General features: G+C 35.4%; 1 protein-coding gene across 3 annotated transcripts; it reads right to left on the bottom strand.

Moving 5' to 3' along the window:
* Positions 1–88: 88 nt before the first annotated feature.
* On the bottom strand, positions 89–20,765 carry LOC108065987 (ATP-binding cassette sub-family G member 1). Of its 3 annotated transcripts, none has more exons than XM_017154286.3 (12): positions 20,701–20,765; positions 10,235–10,649; positions 10,058–10,175; positions 7,890–8,085; positions 7,520–7,665; positions 6,135–6,373; positions 5,925–6,065; positions 5,281–5,579; positions 3,100–3,268; positions 1,883–1,983; positions 1,059–1,217; positions 89–989 (listed from the first exon to the last, which is right to left on the bottom strand). In XM_017154286.3, exons 2-12 carry the CDS (start codon positions 10,608–10,610, stop codon positions 645–647), a joined length of 2,289 nt encoding a protein of 762 aa, XP_017009775.2. In that variant the 5' UTR covers positions 10,611–10,649; positions 20,701–20,765; the 3' UTR covers positions 89–644. The 3 variants fall into 3 exon arrangements, with proteins under 3 accessions (XP_017009775.2, XP_070070786.1, XP_017009773.2); XM_070214685.1 differs by having other exon boundaries at positions 20,685–20,702; XM_017154284.2 differs by lacking the exon at positions 20,701–20,765 and adding an exon at positions 14,578–15,163.
* Between the last annotated feature and the right edge of the window lie 95 nt (positions 20,766–20,860).

Here is a 20,860-nt window from a genome sequence, read left to right as displayed (position 1 = left end):
TTGTACCATTTCTTTAACCTTTTGATTTATCTCAGGAACTTTTTTTTTGCTTAGGAACCTTTCCAACCAAAATATCAAACAAAAAGTATCAAATTTACCAAACATTTTATTACGAAATCAAAAAATCTAAAACATTTGCTATACAAACTAAACATAATCGGCCATATACAAATAATTCGAACTTAGGAATACAATTAAAACTAAGCACTAAAGAGACAAAACAAAATGTTGATCACAAATGTATCTTTGTTGCGGACCTTATGAACGTAAATGATTATTTAAGATTTGGCATAGCTGAAAAATCCAGCTCAGTTGATGAAGTTTACAGGGCAAGATGGAAACTGGGGTATAAAAAGTGTGTATTAATTGATCTTCCATATTTTCTTTTTTTTTGTTTTTGGTATATCAGCACTTAAACTGGAATAAGCTACCCTAAAGCCTTCTTGCATACAATATTACAGAGAATATTTAAATAAATACCTAAGCTAGTTGATAACATCATTATGGAAAAGGTAGATCAAAAATAAAAACACAAGAGGGAAAAGATATAAATTCAGTTTCGAACTTAAAACAAGGAGAGATGGAAAGACACCCGACTATGTACAGAAGAAGTATTAAAACTTAAGTGTAGGATCGCAGATATCCTATCGTCTGTTGAGCTTGTGCCACAGAGTTATGATGGTCAGGACGTGCATAACTGCAATTACGGTTCCCATGAGGATCATGCAATCGGACATGTGCACATCCGAGATCATCATGTACTTGAGAAAGACCTTTGGGCTGCGGAAGTGACAGTACATCGCAGTCTCCGGGCACTCCAGAAATGGTCGATCCATGCCATAGATGGCATTCAAAGCCCCGTGGAATCCGGCCCGGAAATAGCTCAAGTGCCACATCCATCGGAAGAGGGGCGTGATGTCAATGTAGCGTGTGCAGAACCCGAAAACGGAGAACATCACCGCCAGAATGGGTCCCAGAAATACGGCAAGCTAAAGGTAGGAAGATCAATCATTATTAATTTGACTTGTGGTTAGTTGGTGGTTGAGAATAGAACCCACCTTAGTCGGCAGCGTGGCTCCCACGAAAAAGCCCCAGGCCTGAGCACTTAATGAGGCCATAATGCCCAGCAGCATAAAGTAATAGATCCGGAATGAATCCACGACATCATTCCCGGTGAGATGGACGCTTATGATGATGTACATGGCGGTACAGAGACTCTGTAAAAATAATATAGAAAATTATTAGAAAGTTCATAGAATAATTATGGAAAAAAAATCCAGAAACTGACAGAGCTTAACTAATCTATCTATATTAATTCTGATTTAGATATCATTTACTATTTATGATAATTAATATCATTATTAATTGTATTGATATTACCATTAATTAATGACAATTGTAAGATAAATGGATTGGTTGTCACTTTCTTATCTATAGATAGATAGATATATAGACAGTTCTATAGGACTGACATATTTTTGTTCCCCCTAATTATTATGGAATTTCAACTTTCAGAGTCCCAGGTAATTTACAAAGAAATGTTTGCCTTTCATAACTCCGTCAATCCAAAGAAACATTAGGGCCAACAAAAGAATTTCTTTGTATTAGAAAAATATTAAAAATTTCTCTCTACACGGCATATGGATGCCGGAATACTGGAAAAAATGATGCAAAATTACAGGCAGTCGGTAGCCGTCAAGCTTACGCGGTTCTGACACGCAAATGAAACCCAAACTCGAACATCAGCGATTTCACATCGTTAATTTGACTTAATGACCGAATGGCAATTCATTATACCACTGCCACCTACGAGAGCTTAGCTTTAAATGATGATTAATGATCGGGCTTGGCTAGGCGATTTTTCAATATTCGCATGGCTTACCTGGAAGGGTATTTCGAAGGAGATCAGCGAGAGGAAGTAGGGACCCAGCTTGTACCAGCGATTGAAGTGCTCCCGTGTCAGCATGTCAATTTCCAGCGGAACTGCGAATAAAATTAATTGATAAACGCGATTCAGATTCCGATTAAATTCGATACGATGTGAAGTGTGCGCACGAAGGTGAGGGCATTATACATATGTAGGTCAGGTCAGTAAACCGAAACCGGTAAAGATCGACTCCCTCAGCACCTCTGAAATCTCCTGTCTGCAGTAATTTATTGTAAAGAGATTCGAGAATCGCCCGCCAACCGGTTTTATTATACAATAATCTCAAGCTTGTGTCTCTTGTCCGTATCTCTTGTACTTTTATAATTATTTACTTAGTGGTTTTAAGGTTCGTTTTTTTTGGGTGGGAAGGGGATCTCAATTTTTGGTAATTTACATGGAAATTATAAATGACAAAGTGGTTCGACTAAGATCTCTGATCGCTGATCAAATTTAATACGGCCTTGCCTCGGAGGTTAATGTTCTTAATTATTTTGTTTGATTTAGTAAATATTTACAAAAAGGGAGCGTAATAATATTTTTGAAGCTAAAGCAATTTTACTAAAGTCAAAAGGTTTGTTTGTTGTTTTCAACAAGGGGTTCAAATAGTTCAAGTTGTTACATAAAAACAATTTAATAATACAAAATTTTATTTTTAATGAGCTTATGTACAAGGCTAAAATTATAAACATATTTTTCATGTAAGATAAAATCTCTACCGCTTTCAAAATGCTAAAATTTAAGTTTATTTAATATCAAATGTTTGCTCAAATCGCAAAGTTTAAGTCTGTAGACTAAACCCAGCTAATGATCCACTATCTAAGCTCATAATCTTGTTTCCTTTTTGCCAATTAAGAGACACAAAAACTTTTGTGCAAATGCCAACAAAATTATTGGCTAATCCGCATTCCGAAAAAAAATAAATAAGTAGATAAAGTAAAACAGTTGGCAGCTTAGAATGCGGCAAGTTAGAGACAAAGTAAAGTTGCCAAAATAAATAGGAATTGCGCAAGAGCAGCTGCAGTCTTTTGCCCAAATTTGGCGACAAATTTTTGCATAATTTTGCTATTGAATGGAAAATGGCAGAAAATAATCGAGAACCACTTGGAAAAATGCATGGGGTGGGGTGGAAGTACAAGTATCTTGGGGACTTGAGTACCCAGGCAGCTACTTACATGTCAAGACCACAGCCATTTTGCCGGTGTAGACCAAGAGCAGAGTGGAACCATAGAGATAGACGTAGTTTCCCAGCACACTCTGGGCATTGTTGCCCACGTTCATGTACAGATAGCCAAAGACGACTCCAATGAAAATGTGCGAAAAGATGCGGGCCAGCAGAAGAAACTGAAAGAGAGATACGAGGCATTAAGATATATGTTCGACTCACAGGTGCGGTGAATTTAATAATGTTTTGGAGTCAGGTAATTTGACTTCCCCTATTTATCGTATTAGAAACTTGATTTTGATAGAGGTTATAGAAATTGTTTTGTACATAACAGAAAATAGCATAAATAAATAGTAATGTTATATGATGCTAATATAAATATTTGATAAATCATTCACATCGTTGTAAGATCCTTGTAAATATTACGCCTTAAATTGTTATTGACTTTAATTATAGTTTGTAAATGACAATTTAAGGGTTGGTTTCACAAGGTATAGCTAATATTTGAAGTGTCGATAAACTGACAAGTGCCATAAAAAATAGTAAGCTTTTAGCTAGGCGATGGGAAAAAGCATCTTAACGATGTAACTGACCTATTTCATTAGGTCAAACTTATATCATAATTTTCCTTATGGAATACATTTAAAACAAATTATTCTATAAAAACAGGGCTATAAAAAATGAGAGATAATGAGGCTATTAAATCAATATGCAAATATAACTTGCAAAATTTCAAGGCTCCGAAACTTTATAGCTAGTAATTTGACCGCTGTTGTGCCTTTGGCCAAGCAATAGGCAAACAAATGTTCGTGCCGCAGTGGATGTTGGTCATTAGAACACTCTAAAACCAAAATCTATGTGAAGGCTGTGTGGTGGCATTACTTTTTGAGTTACGACCCGCTCGAGTGGGTCCGAGATTCTCGGTGTCGCCGTTCGTCCAGTTTCTGTGACACTGACAAGTCAATATCAATACACAGAGGTGCTAAAAAGTCCACTATTTGAGTGCAGTGTATATGCAGATCCATATTAATCGTGTGCAGTCACATAAAGATGACTTAACCTGCTAATTGGTCGTCACACAGACTTTTCAATTTCACATTTTAAACATATTCCAAGTGCTAATTGTGCACATTCAAATGATAAACGTCGGGCATCAATCTCGCAGGCCTCTCTGATTATTTATTTATTTTTTATGGTAAATATCTGAGGCTTTTGCCCTGAGTCATTTATTTTCTGGTAGTGCCAAGAGGCAAATAAATATTTAAACGAGCTGAAAAATGTGTCAAATGTAGAACAACACGCGGTAGTAATTGCCTCGGAAAAATCTTATTCAGTTGTGAAAAATTAATTAACACAATTGTGTTTAGTTTGTATTATGAAAAAAGCCTCGACTTACAATAAAAAAATATTACTACACAAAATAGTGCTTATAATGATTATATGTTAAGGCATAAACCTTCAGCCATTTCCATTTGAAAATTCACCAAGTGCCCTATTATCTGCCTCATGCATGATCTTATATCATTATGCCATTAAAAGCATGCATAAGTCCCATTTTCTTTTGATCTTTTTTTTTAGCAAAATCCGAAAGCGTGGCAAAGTGGCCAACCTTCCCAAAAAAAAGTTATAATACTTAATGTACGGCCACAAAATGGTAATGTGCAACTGAGACGTAATTACTCACAGAAAAAAATTAAACAAAAAATAAAAAGCGGTTTTTAAGAGATTAGCCATTAAGAATTACGCAGAAAACGAGATCAGCAGTAACTGAATTCACTTTTTTCGAGGACGCCGCACCAATTACCAAATCAACTTGACAGCCCATCAACATTTAACGCCACTGCCCTAAACCGGCTTTGAACAAACTAATTGTTAGCTACTTTATGCAATTAAATTATTGCAGTCAAGACTTTATAAGTTGTATTTTAGTATTTCGAAATACTTTAAATGTTTTGGTCTTAACTTCAATTTTAACCTTTGGTAATTGAAATTTGTATAGAGGCGAAAAATAATGTTTTTGTTTTGAGGCTTATAAAAAATATGATATCTTCTTCTATAGATTTTTTTATAATTTTTAAATTTTTTAGATAGTTTTGTGAATATTAAACTTTTTATGTGTAAAGTGGTATTTACTCTTAACCTTCGAGTTAACCAACTACTATATTATTTTCGTATTATTTCTTATACTCACGTAGTTGCGTTTGGCACAGATCAAGATGCGCTGCATCAGGAGTAGATACTGCATAAGGAACGAGGCCGATCGGATGGCATTCGGGGGCTTGGCAAGCTCTTTGGCATTGGCAACTGGCAACTGCTGTTGCTGCAGATTTTTCTCCAGGTGATCGGCTTCCACAATCTCAGCGGGTCCGCTTAGTGCCTTGACCTCCTCCAGAGCCAATTCCTGGGGCGATGCTTTCACATAATCGAAGCTGGAGAATTGCGCCAGCGCAACTTGGCTGGATTTTCCCAGCGTCCTACCGTCAATGTTGTCTGCAATTTCGGGGAACAGCGGAAGCGGAGATTAGAGAAAGTACATAATAGTAGTAGACAATCTAATTGGGGAAAATTTCTGCTTTGTTTTCTCTTAAAGTACTGAACATAGCCATTTGCATATATTTTTATGCACTGAAAATTAAAGTTTTAAATATTTTACCTTTTACTTTAACGAATTTCTGGTAATAGTACTGAATAAATAGAAGGAAAAAAAAACTTTAATAGGCCCTGTAAAAATTTACGCATTTCAAGATATTATCTCGCATTGGACCATTAAAATATTCCCATAAAATTTCATTCAAAGTTTTAAACCATATAGCATGGCAACAGAACCGAACTTACCTTTAATTGTTGCCACGAGGCGTGACATATCGGCACTGCTCATATAGCGATAGCGATCGACATCCTCGTAATACTTTTTATTGGCCGCATGGATTAGTTCATTCAGATCACGTTGATGCTCGCCCACGGCCACTTCCAGAACTGAAATTCAAATGAGTTGATATATATAGAACAGATATAGAAAGAAAGCCTCTGGAAATCTTCACTTACGATAATCGGCTGGATTGTGATAACTCGGGCAGACGAGCTGCTGATCGGCCAGGAATGGAACCAGTTCCCTCACAGGACCCTGGTACATACAGTGACCATCCACCACCGTGTATAGCTTGTCGAACATCTCGAAGATCAAAGCACTCGGCTGATGGATCGTACAGACTATCGTGTGACCCTGGGAAGCCAGTTTCTTCAGTAGAGCCACACAAGAACTGCACGAGGAGCTATCCAAACCCCTATAAAAACCGAGGTAGAACGACCCAAAAATTAATTAAACTTGTGGAGTGACTCAACTTTGTTTAATTGCCGGCTACCTAACCTTTGGAAAGTTGAGAACCAAAAAAACCCCATTAAACAGTGAGAAAAAACAGCGAAAGACACAAAAAAGAACATTAAGAAATTGGGCAAACTGAAACTTTAATGGTAGGTGAGATAGAGGTCTTGAACTTGAAATTAAATTAAATGAAAGTGACAAACGAGTTTGTTGCCAAAATCCATTAGCCGATGCAAGTCAAGCGGCATTACGAAGATTTGATCGACTTGCAGTAAACAATTTATTGAACAATACCAAAAAACGAGTTCATTTAAGTATTATTTACTGCCTCAAGTATTTACGTATCTCAAAATTAAACTTCGCAATTTGTTAAGCTATCTAAAAAGAAACTCAAGTATATACTTAGTTAAATAATTTTCCTACCTTATTAAACAAGAATAAAAAAAATCTAAAACTGATTCCCAAATAAAACCCATTTATTCTCAGTTATTTTTGTTACACTTCTTGTTATATTTTTGACCAGCTCATTTCCTTTGTGTGAAATATCAAGTCATGATATTCACTTGAGACTTCTGAATCGGCTCAACTTACAAAGGGTTTTACTTAGTCATTCCGGATGAAAAGCTATATTTAATCCCTGACCAGACGATGTAAGCTAAATATATCAAGCCCTTAATGGTCGCTTAAAAGCGATTAAACTCAATATTCTCGTACTCCAATCAAACCCTATTAAATTAATTTCCAAACTGATGAACAATTTAATAAATTACTGCAATATCTGCCGGCTAAGTTAGTAATTAAGAGAATAATCAATAACGAGGCACATTCCCTTATATAAATTTAAATAAAAAACCACTTTCTGCTCGTTAAACAGCAATCAAAGCAAATCGAAACTAATATGGAAAATATAGACAATTGATAAGCCCTAAAGCCATATAGACGGGGACAAACTTGACTTGTGGGTCAGCCGCGGATTGGATTTGCTAGTGTTTTTCGCTAAATTTCCGCTAAGCAAAGTTTGCTCATCATCATCATCGTCGTCGCGATGATGACGCTCATTATCACGGCTACTCTAATTACATAAGTGTGTTTATATATTGTCACTCACGTCGTCGGTTCGTCCAGATATAGTACGGGAGGATTACTTATCAGCTCGAGAGCGATTGCAAGCCGCTTCTTCTGTCCGCCCGAAAGCTTCCCCGTGGGCACATTGTACCGATGGTCCAGACCCAACAGCGATAAGATGTGTTTGATCTGGAGATATAGATACAAAAATACTTTAGATAAGATTCTGCTGAAAAGTGCCTCTTAACAGATTTAAAAAATTTTAATTCCAAAACAAATATTTATCAAAGGAAAATATATTAAAAAATTCTCTTTATCTCAGAGAATTTTAAAAATATTTCTAGTCTTATTATTTTTTATACAGATTTTTTGTTAAATTATTTTATTATTTCGGTTTTAAAAATATGTCTTACCAGATCCATTTTATAGGCTTTGGTGACCTTGAAGCCCAGTTTCAAATGGGCCGCTAGCAGCATTATCTCGCCGACCAATAACTGTGGACGCAGCAAATCATCCTGGTGGATATAGCACAGCATTTGGCGGAACCTCTCCGAACTGGGAGCCATTGGCTTTCCATTTACCCGTATATTACCCGACACTCCAGTGGAACTAAAGAAAGAGCAAGAAAACGACGGGAATAAAGAGTGAAAATGTGTCGAAGAAAAATCAAAAGATAATCGCCCGGCCGAGCAATTAAAATAATTATAATAATAATGTACACGAGCTCAACATTAAAAACAACAGCAAAAAAATCTCCACCAGCGTCTGGATCGGGGAAGTGAACCGAACTATAGCGTATATAGCATACGCCACTTTCAAGTTCATAGTTTACTGACCGATAACGTTTAGCAATGAAAACCCGTGTACCGCTTGGGGCATACACTTTACCAGCTCAACCATTACTTTAATCGTGATAATTGCACAGAAACAGCAATTTGCAGGTTTTGTCTCACCAGCAAGATTTATAAGATTTCGCCCCTACACGTGCAGCAGTGCTGCCATCACTCAGCTTGAAAAACAGGACAGATAAGCCACAAAAAACAGGGAAAAAAAGGACAAAAAAGTTAAGAAAAGGACAAAAAAAAGGACAAAAGTAAATGTGCCTACATTTTTCTGTTTTTACCAATGGGTTATATATTTACTTAATATAAATGGATTTTAAATAAAATTTAATTATGTAATGATCTACTGCGCCCGACTCACAACCTTCTTTGTTTGATTATTTTACCATGGTAAATTTTTGTGCGTATACGTAATAATCTAAAATTATTATAATAATTAATGCATTTCAAGTAACTATATTCGTAATACAAAAAAATTAAATACCTGCGTCAAACCTGAAAAAGAGTCGTTCAAATCTGAATTTTTTTCTGACAAAAAAGCAGACAGTAAAAATTAAGAAATTTTAAAAGTGCTTTCCTCTTTTTTTTGCTACAGAAAAAATCGTACTATAAAGAAAATCCATCGACTGCTTTACGTCTCTTTGATAATTTGTAAAAAGAATTATTTTTTAAGTGCCGAACTGTGAGAATGATGGTTAAAAAGGCATTTTAGCAAATAAAAACAGGTTTATACACTTTCGACTAGCAAAAATAACACTCAAAACCTTTTTTTTGAAAAAAGGATAGATTTCCGGATAGGGGATGTTTGAAATTTTTTCCGGATAAAGCCGTTAAAAAAAAGACAGATCTGTCCGGAAAGAGGACAAAATGGCAGCACTGACGTGCAGTGCATATATGAATTACTAAAAATGTTTATTTACAAAAAAATGCTGTAATAGCTGTCAGTTGGCCATCAAAAAAAGCGCTGCGATTAAACAGCGATTTCCTTTTAGATACGTCAATTTCCATTTTTGCGGGTAGACAAAGTGACTCAGAGATTATTTCCCATCCCGGTCTCAAGTCCTCATTATGCAATGGATGAGAACTTGAACTGTGGAAGGAAGAGATACGATTATGTCCGGGATGGAATGCCAATCTCAAAGGCACTCGCTTTCATTCGTCAAACAAATCGCGCGATTGTGATTCATGTTTTAGAATTGCGAAATAAAATGATCTCTTTAAATATATATGAAAATAAATATAAAACTGGGTAAATATTATTTTGAAATATTCTGTATATTCTATATAATCTTTATAGATCTCCTATTTTTATCCTATTTAACTGAAACATTTTATAGATCACTTTTCCTCTATAAAGTTTGTTAAGACAACACAGAAACTTTATTTACTGTATTAAATGAATCAATAAAATTTTGATTGTATAAGCAAATAGACAATAGAACTAGGTGAAATTCCACATACGAGACCCACTTAGGTCCCTTTAATCTTTAACCCTACTATAAACCAATTTAATTATATAGTAAACCAAATGCAGCTGTGTTCCATGCCGACACTTGAACAACGTGTTGATTGATTGAGCGATTGCGACGTCTGCACTTTATATGCATACCCGATGTCCGATGTGTAATTAAATGGCATGAAACCAGATTGCACATTCAGCGATATAACCATAAATTAAGCACAAAAGTTGTCTGAGGAAAAATTGATTTTTCAAGTTCAAGTATGTGGAAGAAACTCACCAAAAACCGGACATGACATTTAAGAGCGTACTTTTGCCAGCTCCCGAAGGACCCATAATGGCTGTTAGTTCGCCAGAGCGAAAACTGCCATTCAGACTATGAAGGATTTCCTTGGTGACTATAATGAAATTTAGGAAAATTATAATATTATATTTTAAAAATTTTTATTCAACCTACCGAATTTCCTTTCGGGAAATGAGAACTTCTTTACTGTGTATCGCACATCGGAGAACTCGATATCCACGGGATCGCAGTGATCAAAATTAGCATGGGCCATGGCCTGATGATAATTTGGCGGCTGGAATCCATTCAAATCATTTGTAACCTTGGTGGCTAAATTGGAGGAACCCCGTGACGAATTCGATGTGGTGTCGTCGATAGACAACTCGGAACTGGCTGCTGTGGTGCAACAATTGATGCCCAGGCAACCACTTTCGTGCTTATCATGATGACCTTTGTGGCTGCCACCGGAACTGCTGCTGGCATCGCTGTTTGCCCCACCGCCCACACAGCAGGCGGCATCCGAAGCCTTGATATCTGGCAAGAGTGTCATGTTTGCAGGGACTTCTCAATATTTCTGGTCGGGAGAAAGCTGTGAAATGAAATACAGAGGAATACACGTTTATTATTTATTTATTAATCAGAAACCAAGGAAGATTAGACTTATCAACGCAGACTTTTCTAATTATAAGCAATAAATGTTTAAGAGTCATCTGGAGGCTATTCACTTCGAACGTTTTTAATTTGTAAGCTAATAATGTTTTCGAATTAAAAATATCTCTTGCCTTAATGCCTAAATTTATATCCAATTTAAAATTTTCCCACTAGATAATTATTTCATATATCTGTAATCAGATTTTCCATCTATAATTAAGGGCCTCTCGGTTCTCAGTTTTCAACACAAGTATAGAATTATAATAGCAGCTCTAGAATTAACGACCTGTTTGCTCGCTGGGGCGTTAACTTCATTTATTGTTGATATTTGACTAACAAACAAAATTATTTGTTAAAAGCAAATTAATTTTTAGGGGGCGTTTACACTGGGTTTGCGCAATTTAGCAAGACACTTTATAGTTGCATATCGCAAAACTTGGCAGTTGCATCATTAAATATTTTCTATATATTATATACTTTTTCTACGGGCTTTTGTTTAAGCCTGCTTCGAACAAAGAAAGTTATTGTAAATTTTTAATGTAAAAGGCATTTATGAAAGATGAGCGTGCTTCGTTAAGTAAAGTCGGTCAAACTGATGGATGGACAGTTTTTCGAAGCCTCTTTGAGAAATGTAAAGATCCCTTATCTTCGCAGAATTCCTCAAAGGGTCCATTAAACTTTGATTTATACATAGACTGATCTATCTGGAATATTTATCAATTGGATCTTTTGCTTGTCATCTTGTATTGAGTTTCTCCTCTTTGATTCGATGACTCGACATTATGCAAAAATGGACAGTAAAAGAATCGAATTGAAAAACATACTTGTGAATTTAATTTAAAGTAAAAACCGTGTCAATAGCAAATATTGATGTTTTAGCTTCGATGAAATTAGAATTAATTTATAGTTGATTATTCTCCAGTTAGCTAATGTTTGCTAATTGTATGTACCCTTGACTTAGGTCAGTGTTTTTCTGCCCGATTTAGGGTTTGCTAATTAGTTATGCAAACAAATAGACTTGAAGGAATCGCCTAGAACTATTAGAAATTCTAAAAATATTGGGCAATATTTTAAACAACATGTAATGTTTGGATTTTTCTTTAAAACCTTGAAAGAATGAGTATCTAGGCCATGCAAATTAGCTTTGCAAAGTTCTTTCAATTCGGTTAGACTTTAAAAACGTTTTTCTCATTGCTTTGGGCGGCTCTTTTTTTTTGCTATGTTGGCTATACATAGATTTTTTATTTATGTTTGGCCAACAAGTTTTCGAGTAGTTAACTGATATTGACTTTGATGTAAAGAGTTTGTGTCTGGCTTGTTAGCTGAATGACAAACCAAACACAGTCGAAACCAGTTTTACAAAAAGAACGGCATAGAAAAAGTGCAAAATCATTTACCAGATTTTTTGCAGTCTTTAATTAGCCGAAAAACTAAAGCGGCTCAAGTCTAGAAGTGTGATCTGATCTTGGTGCAAAATAGAAGTTCAACTGGTTCTGTCTTGAGTGCATTTCGAGTGCAGTTTCATTGAGTTGACAATTTCCATTGATTGAGAGACTGCGGCACACAATTGAGTTCAGCATATGGTCGTTCAATTTACGATGTTGGGCGAATGACATAATTATATATGAATACATTTTTGGTCTGGTCATGTCTATGCATATGAAATTAGATCCATTTTTGTTGTTACAAAATATGGAGTACTGAGTAATCTGCAATCATGGATGAATATAAAAATCTAGAGATTTATTTTGACTTTATTTTAATTGTAAACTTTTTTCTTTTAAATTTGTATTTTCTGTGTACTTAATTAGTTGAATAAGTTATTTCAAAATATATTTGATATTATTTAAAATTATTTTAAAACTCTGTCAACTGATTTTTAAATATAATTAATATTTTTATCGTAACACTTATATTTTCTTACTTCAATTTGAGTTTACTTGTACCTTGATGACTCAAAAAATTAATTGTGTATGCACTTTAAGACCCAAAGATCGTGACACAGCTTTATAAGTGGTTCAGAAGCACCGAAACGAAACTATGAGAATCCGGGTATTCATTTAATTTTGGAAAGCTCTAGTCACAAAGGTCGTTGGGACCTTAAGGCATTCGGTCTCTCGGTCTCTCGGTTCTCTGTTCATAACTCAGTCAATGCAAATTGTTATTTTCTGTGCTCGACCGACATGCAAATACATAAAACTCGAAAAAAATCGAAAAACGCTCGCCATTTCAATTAAAGTCACGAAACTGAGAGATCATGAACAACTTCGGTAGAACAAAAAAGTAAGAGAACTACAATAGAATGAGGCAATTGATCGTTTTGGTTTTACTGGTTACTGCAAACCCACGATAAATAGAAAAACTAAACTGAAAACATTACGTATACGACCCCTGGAACCACTATATCACTATTTCACTATTCGCCTTGCGATAAAGAAAAGTGACATCGCCAAGGCCAGCACGTGGCTAAAGCTAAAGCTAAATAATGTTAATGGATCAGGGTTTATCTCAGAAAGACTGGGTCTCACTTGGCAAACATATATGCACAAGAATGAGTTCTACGTACATATCGTTTGTACATACGTCGCAGTAGCCGGCATAATAATAAGTTTGTTTTGATTTCCAATATTTGTCTTTGCCTTTTTCGAGCGTCTGTTTCTTCTCGTTTCGAGTGCCAGTCAGCCAATGACCGCTATATTCGGTTTGTTTATCATTTTTCGAGTGCATTAGTTGTCCACTTGCTTTCATTTATTCATACGTTTTTTTTCATAGGTATTGTTTTACTCACGTAATGGGCAAATTGAACGAAATTAAGATGATTGAATGGGAATTTAAAAAAGGGGAAAAAACAGCTTAAGCAGCGAAATAAAAGTTTAAAATGAGATTTTCACGAGATAAGTAATTACCTCAAATGCAACCGAAACAAATTAGAAACACATTGCACTTTTGTTATAGAAGTGAATATATTTGCATAACACAATTCCCGATTCACCGTCTGCCACAACTTAAAATTCACAGCACAACTCATGAATAAGTTAGCCGGAGCTCGAGTGATGCAACTAGAAATGCTGTTCGTTGTTGGGATCGCATAATCGAATAGGGAGTGGGAGTGGGTCGCACGATAAAGAAAAACCTGACGATCGAAGTCGGTTCTTATGCGATGGCGATGGCCTACATTTTCCAGTTTCAAGTTCTGACTGAGGCGATAGAGGAGGTAATCGAAAAGAGAAAGATAGAGTTTGTATGGAAAGGTTTTCTTGAAAGAAAGGCAAACCAAATTATGCAGAGCTGCTACGCTGGAAATGTGTACTTTCTAATTAGCAAGAAATTGTGAAATTAAAATGTTGGTTTTTTTTTTGTTTAATAATTTAATTAATTAATTTAATTTGTATTTTTTCAAATTAAGAATTTTAGAGTAATTAACCCCAAAAGTACAAGCATTATTCTAAATAGGTTTTAAAAAAACTTTAGGGCACACAGAAAATTCCACTCACTAATTATAATTATTATAACACTAAACAAGATTACAATTTTAGATTTCAATTGGAGATTTTTATGTTAAATTATGTGAAACTGAAAATAAAATGAAAATTATCCAAGTAAAATCCGGGAAAAATGATTCAATTTACGTTAAAATTTGTAAAACAATATGTATGCATTTTAGGAATATATTTAGAACTTTGGCAATAATTGTAAGCGTGTCTTAGATTTTTTTCCCAGTGCCCAATCGACTTTCAGTATTCTTCTGTTCTTTGTCTACACAATTCTTCTGGTGATTCAACCCGCTCCTGTACTCCACTCTTCCCAGAGCTTTCTTTCTTTCCCCATTTAATGGGTCAAAAGGTAACTTTGCGGTGCTAACGAACCTGTTGACTGCAAGTTCTTCAGCTGTTCTTTCTTCGGATTTCGTTTTTCAAAGCTCGGCGATTAATTCTTGTTTTCGGTTATAAGTAGTACACAAATATTTGGATTCTTCTCAAGACGACGTAAAAGTTGACGACACAGAACGCAAGTTTATTAATGAAAACACATAATCACAAAAAGAAGAAATGCTCGTAATGTTCGTATTTTTGACGTAACTGCAACGCGAAATAATTGCAGTCTTCTTTAATTAACCTTTGATTAACATATGGACGAACACGCGATGAGTGTTTTATCGTTGTTAGGGGCACTTCTTGGTTTTATTTTCTTTTTTGTTGATTTCTTAATTCGATTTTGTTGCACTTTCTTCACATTTTTCCTCTCGGCTTTGTGGGCTTTGCTTTTGCTCCGGCTTTTGCCTCCGCTTCCATTGAACTTATGCAGATGGGCAGCGACGCGTAAATTAATTTCAATTGCGTGTGCTATACATAGTGTGCTTCGATTTTCTGTATGTCTCGATTTTTCCCGATTCTCGCAGTATATATAAATTTTACGTGTCTGCAGTGCGCTGCTCGTGCGTTCGCAACGCTGGCTGGCGATCAACAAACAGTGGAGCGCTCTCCGCGGGCCTTTTATAAGACCCCCATTCCGAACCCGACTCAGCTGCTCCATCGCGATCTCTCTTGCCCCGGGGAAATACTCCCTCTCTCTCGCCGGCCGCTTACGTCGTGCATTACGTTGCGGGATTACTTACTCCAAACTCTAATACCCAGTAATCTTCAGAGATAAGAGGTATATAAAAGGCATCCCCAAAAAACATGTATACCATCGAATTAAGATTATTCAAATGAAATAATTCAATGATTTTATGAATTGAACTTATGATCATAAGTTTCCATAATTTCAAAACATTATTCCTAACGATTTTGAGATCTTAATCAGATCTTACAAACAGCAAGATGAAAAGGATAATCGCCCTTATGTTCTTTTCTATAATACTTGAGAAGGTGAGTTAAAACTTTTTTAAATTTTTAAAAATATATTCATGAAATATAGATAGGGTGTCAAAAAGTTTTGTTACGTAAACTCTTACAAATGGTTTGTGTATGCTTTATGGTAATACATTGCAATGTTCCAGCCCCTGACCTCCACTACGTTCCCGTTAGGCACTACGTACTGGGTGAGAGAGATCACTCTCTTGGGCAAATTTCCCGATTTCTTTCTGGTTTTTTTCGCCTAACATTCGCTGCGTGGTTTGCACAAGTCAAAGTCAAGTTTTTCCTATGACGTTGCCTGCACATATTTATTCGCCACAATTTTTTCTTTTACTGTGAATCATTTTGCGGCTTGCATTGATTTATGAGTGGGCTTAAAAAAAAAATGTGGAAAACTGCGGTTTCGTTGGGACTTTTGGTATTGTTTGATAGATATCGATTTTATTCGGATTTTGTTCGCCGACAAGACGGGAAGTTGCACCTTTTATTAATAAATTACTGATTGGCAGAGTGTAATCTATTTAAAATATGGATTTTATAATTATAGGTTTGGCCGGGGTTTGCCTTGAACCCAGCTGTGTGATTAACAGGAGAAGACAGAACTGGAAATTCTTAATTGGGCCAAGATTAGCCCAGTTAATTGCTAGCTAAATAAGTTGTAGGGCTCATTCTACGAGTTTTTCTAAATGGGTTATACTTAATCATTGAGATAAAGCTTGTTCTAAACATTTTAAATACTTGGGTTTAATTATTTGAATTAATAAGGTATTTATAGAGAAGGCTTTAATTGTGGGTATTTATTTAGAATATCTTGTAATGAATGAAAATGGGGATAGTTATATTTTTATCCAGACTCCGTATTTAATCGATGTTATTTAGGAACACAAGAACGGAATTTATTTTAATGGCTCTTAAAAATCCGATGGGATTTCTGTATTTAACTATTGGCAAGCCTCGCCTTTAAACATTGATTGGAATAATAAGTGCATTGGTTCCACCTAAGCCTATTTAATTTTCTGATCAGTCAGACTTGTACAATCCCTTTATATTGAACACGGAGCAACCTTTAATTTCAATATTTTCTGATACTATCTGGCCAAAGTTCAATCTACTATATGGCCTTTAGGCCCTACCTTAAAATCTTTAATCACCCCTCATTTTTGCAAATACTTTGTAGTTCTATAAATACTCCAAGTTGGCAATTAGGAGGGGAAAAATTTCTTAAATTGTTCGAATGAACATACTGAAACTGTAATTCTTAATTACATATTTCTCGAATGGAAAAAACTATAGAACAGCTTAAGCCAGATATTTCTTAAGCCTTCCATTTTTATAGCCACAAATTGTGGTGACTTAGATCTGTTCGAAATTATCCAGCTTTAACTTGGATAAATGGCGCAGTTCTTCATACAACATGTCATGTAGAGTAATTAATTTTTCCAGAGATAAAAAACCCAGAGATAGCTATCTGATAATGCAGTTATTTGCCCAGCTTATCAGCACCCAATTATGTGGGCTTTTGTTACCGACAATATCCGTTGATAAAGCTGTTTATGGAATGTTGTTTGTGCATCCAGTGATTAGGCTACCAACTATGGCCCAAACATTTGCTGCACTTCCCACGAACTTTGAGCCGTGTTAGAATTTAGCCATATTACTATAACCCAATCCAATCCCCGTCTAATAAACTTCAGATAATGATTTATGTGGGTTCCCTTGGCACACGAATGGGCGAGCTCAATGTTTAATTTAAATTTGTAATTCGCAGTTCGCAAAGTCGCCAGACAACGTCACGTTTTTTTCCCCTGCAGTGTGGGTTTTGAGTTAAGATTTTATTGAGTCAGATTTGGATGTATCGGCTTGTACTATAAATTGGCTGATTACTTTTCTCTGGTTATTTTAAATCAAAAGTGACATTGTTGTAGCAATTAATTTCTTTTAAGGCTGAAAGATTACAATGTTATCAGTTAAACATTTTTGTCAACGATTCTTGTTTAAAAATTTAAGTACCAATTTGTTATTCATTATGTTAAGTGCTACGCATTTATAATTTGAACTAAGTGGTATACTAAATTCCTTATCTGTATGAAAATATTGTACGAATAATAAAACACATTTTAAGGCCGATTAAAAAGTTATATAATTTTGGATTTTTCGACAAAAATTGTTTACAAATATTAAATCATAATTCTATTTTAATGGCGATCCTAAGCGCCATAAATTCATAAACATTTATAGGTTCTATATTGTTTATAAACAACTCATTAGGGAAATGAAAAATTCTCAAACACATTTCGATTTTCGCTTGACCCTCACTCATATTATATTTATGAGCTAGGGTTACATTCCTATATTTTTAACCCACATATCTGAGCTTTAAACATGGTAAAGTATTATCACGATTTTTTGAATAAATTACCTGTTTCCCCTTTTTTCAGATTTTTGAGACACTAACCTAAGCTATTTAAATATGGGAAGCTGAATAAGCTTAAAAACAAATTACTGTTTGTTGACAGATTGAAACTACGCAAGCAGGAAGATCACGTTGAAGACGATGACGATGGTGATTATGATGAATCGCGCTATATGTCCGGCGAACTGATTAGACGTCGCGTGTCCCATTTGCGGCAAAAACTTTTGGGTCTACCCAAAGATCTATAATATTCTATTATATTCTATAATTTTAATAAATATTTATATAAATCAAATAGCCCTCAGAGGTGACACGATGCTCAGGCGTATTCTCATAAATAGTAGTACTCCCCTCCGGTAAAAATCTCTCTAAACAAGGGTTCAATCTTGGTTCAAGATCAGCTATTTTTTGCACACTAGGAAATGCTCAGGGCGACACTTTTTTTCTAGCTGGACAAAATATTCCTAACTGATAGGGAAATTTGAAATTTAATCGGAAATTGTGAAAAGCAAACAATAATAAACAAACGAACATGAGAAGTCTTTCTTTATGCCCGGCCAGAAATCGCAAGAAAATAAAATCGCATTATTAAAAGTCCACTTGGGACGCCAAATGTTTTGCTAATGAAAGGCATAAATATTTATACATATATATTGGTATACCGTATATAAAGAGATATAGCCAGAACCAAATCGGCTTACGTTCCAAATGCACAGCAAACACCATTTGGCAACTAATTAAGGTTCTGTCGGATCGAAAGGGGTAAGGGAATGGGAATCGGAGACGAAGTCTGGCTTTCGGTCTTTAAGACTGATTGACATGCATACACTGCAACAAATTTTGGGGGGGGGCGGGGAAGGTAACACGAATTGGCGTGACGTTAGATGAAATGTGAATGGATCAATGAATGAATAAGTTAATTAAGCTAGGAGGCTACTTGAAATTTTGGTCTGGTCTCGTTGGGTTTGCGGATTCTACGGCGATCGTGACGATGGTAACGTAGACCACAGTTGAATGAATTATATATATGAGCTGATGCTATATAGTTCACTGTCTGCTGATGATGGGTGCTTAAAAAAATTACGGGATCAGAATTTAACGAACCGTGGATCATAATGGTCAAATTTCATTATGAACATAAATGTTTAATTGACTTTGGGGGATCAAATGTTACATAACAAAAATTAAAATAGTTTCATGATAGCTGATATCATAAAATAGAAAATTTGAATTAAAATCTCAACAGTTAACGAACTGTATTTATTTGTTGCCTTCTTATAATAGTATAAACATTAATCACTTTAACTAGATTTAATAATTGAATTAAATTAAAATGTCCGTCAAAGTACCTATATCACGACAAATCAATTTCTGTTTCAGTGCTTCCCCAAACCGAAATTCGTGGAACTCTAGTATTTATCTATATTTACCCCAACACAATGCGAATTGTGGGTTCTTTCCACAACCATCTATCCACCTCCCATCGCCGCCCCCTCCGCGGTTTATTATTATGCGTCACTTTCTTTCCATTCAAATCGAATAAAACAATATGGGAACTACCGAAAAACCCGCCGGAAACAGCGAAAGAAGACGACCAAAAAAATAGGAGAGGAGCAAAATCAGAATGCCAGACATGCGGGACATGACAGTACTTCGTAATAAATCCAATTTTTCCTATAGCGAAAGGTGTGTTCTGAAAGGAATATGAGTACGACGCCGATTTGCATATGAATATCACTATGCTTTTGGTAATTTCATTGTACTTCATTGTACAACTGGAAAGTTGAATAGCCTGCAAGAATAAACCGTAAAGCGAAGATGATGAGCCATCCAAAGAGCCCAGATTTCAGATCCCAAAAGGTGGTTGCACCCACAACTCAGCCCTCAATCGATGACAGCTGTCAATGGCCCAACCTTGAGAGATTATTGCTGGAAAAGCAAGGAAAAACAGTACTGGATCACTCAGCAGCTGCAACTGGTGGCTTTATCGACTTGACATTATAGGCAAACTTGACCAATATTCTTTATCGTGCACGGAGAAAAAAATATCCAAGGAAAACTATATGATTAAAAGCATTATGTCTCCTTTTATAAATCTTACTGTAAAAGAGTCAGAGTTAGTGCAAATATTTTATTTTATTTTTTAAATTATTTATACTAAGATTAAAAAAAGGAAAATTAAATTGTATGTTTTTCTAAATGTAAAGTATAAAAAAACAAAGAACCTTAAGCTTAAGACCCTCAACTAAAAACCAATGAGCATGATTAGCAAAAAAAATCCATCAATTGATTGTCAATTGAGCAGATTAAAGAAAAACAGAAGAAAAATGACCAAAGAGGAAAAACAATCGAGGGTGAGTGGGTAAAAGATGGAAAAACAATGGAGGGTTAGAGGGGCTAGGAAAACTTTAGTTGCGCCGTAAATAAAAACAGACAAAAGAAAACCAAAATATGGAAATTGTAAGCGGCACAAATGGGATATATACGTCGCAATACATTCCATTAAAACTCGAATAGCAATGAAAAATTATATTTCACAGGGTTAAAAGACTTTGCACACGGTAGTAAATATATTTTCGTAGTTAATAACCTTAACTGTAAGTCTTTGATCTACTGACTTCTTAAATTACTGACGATTTTCACATGAACTTTCCAACTTTCAATATTAAATGCCACTTTTATGTAGAAAAAAAATAGTATTTACAATTTTTCTTTTATACCGCAACTTGATGCGCCTGCGACTGCAGTGGAAGAACAACTAACTATGCGAAGGGAAATGAAAACAAAACGCTTAATAGCTGCGGAGAAGGAAAGAAGGGGGTGAAATTGTTTCAAGAGGGTTGAAAATGCATTCTCTGCTTGGCGCCAAATGTTAAGTAT

The sequence above is a fragment of the Drosophila takahashii genome, chromosome 2L (assembly GCF_030179915.1).
Source record: "Drosophila takahashii strain IR98-3 E-12201 chromosome 2L, DtakHiC1v2, whole genome shotgun sequence".
NCBI lineage: Eukaryota > Metazoa > Arthropoda > Insecta > Diptera > Drosophilidae > Drosophila > Drosophila takahashii.
Note: the sequence above shows the minus strand (reverse complement) of the source record. Positions and strands in the feature narration are given on the sequence as shown.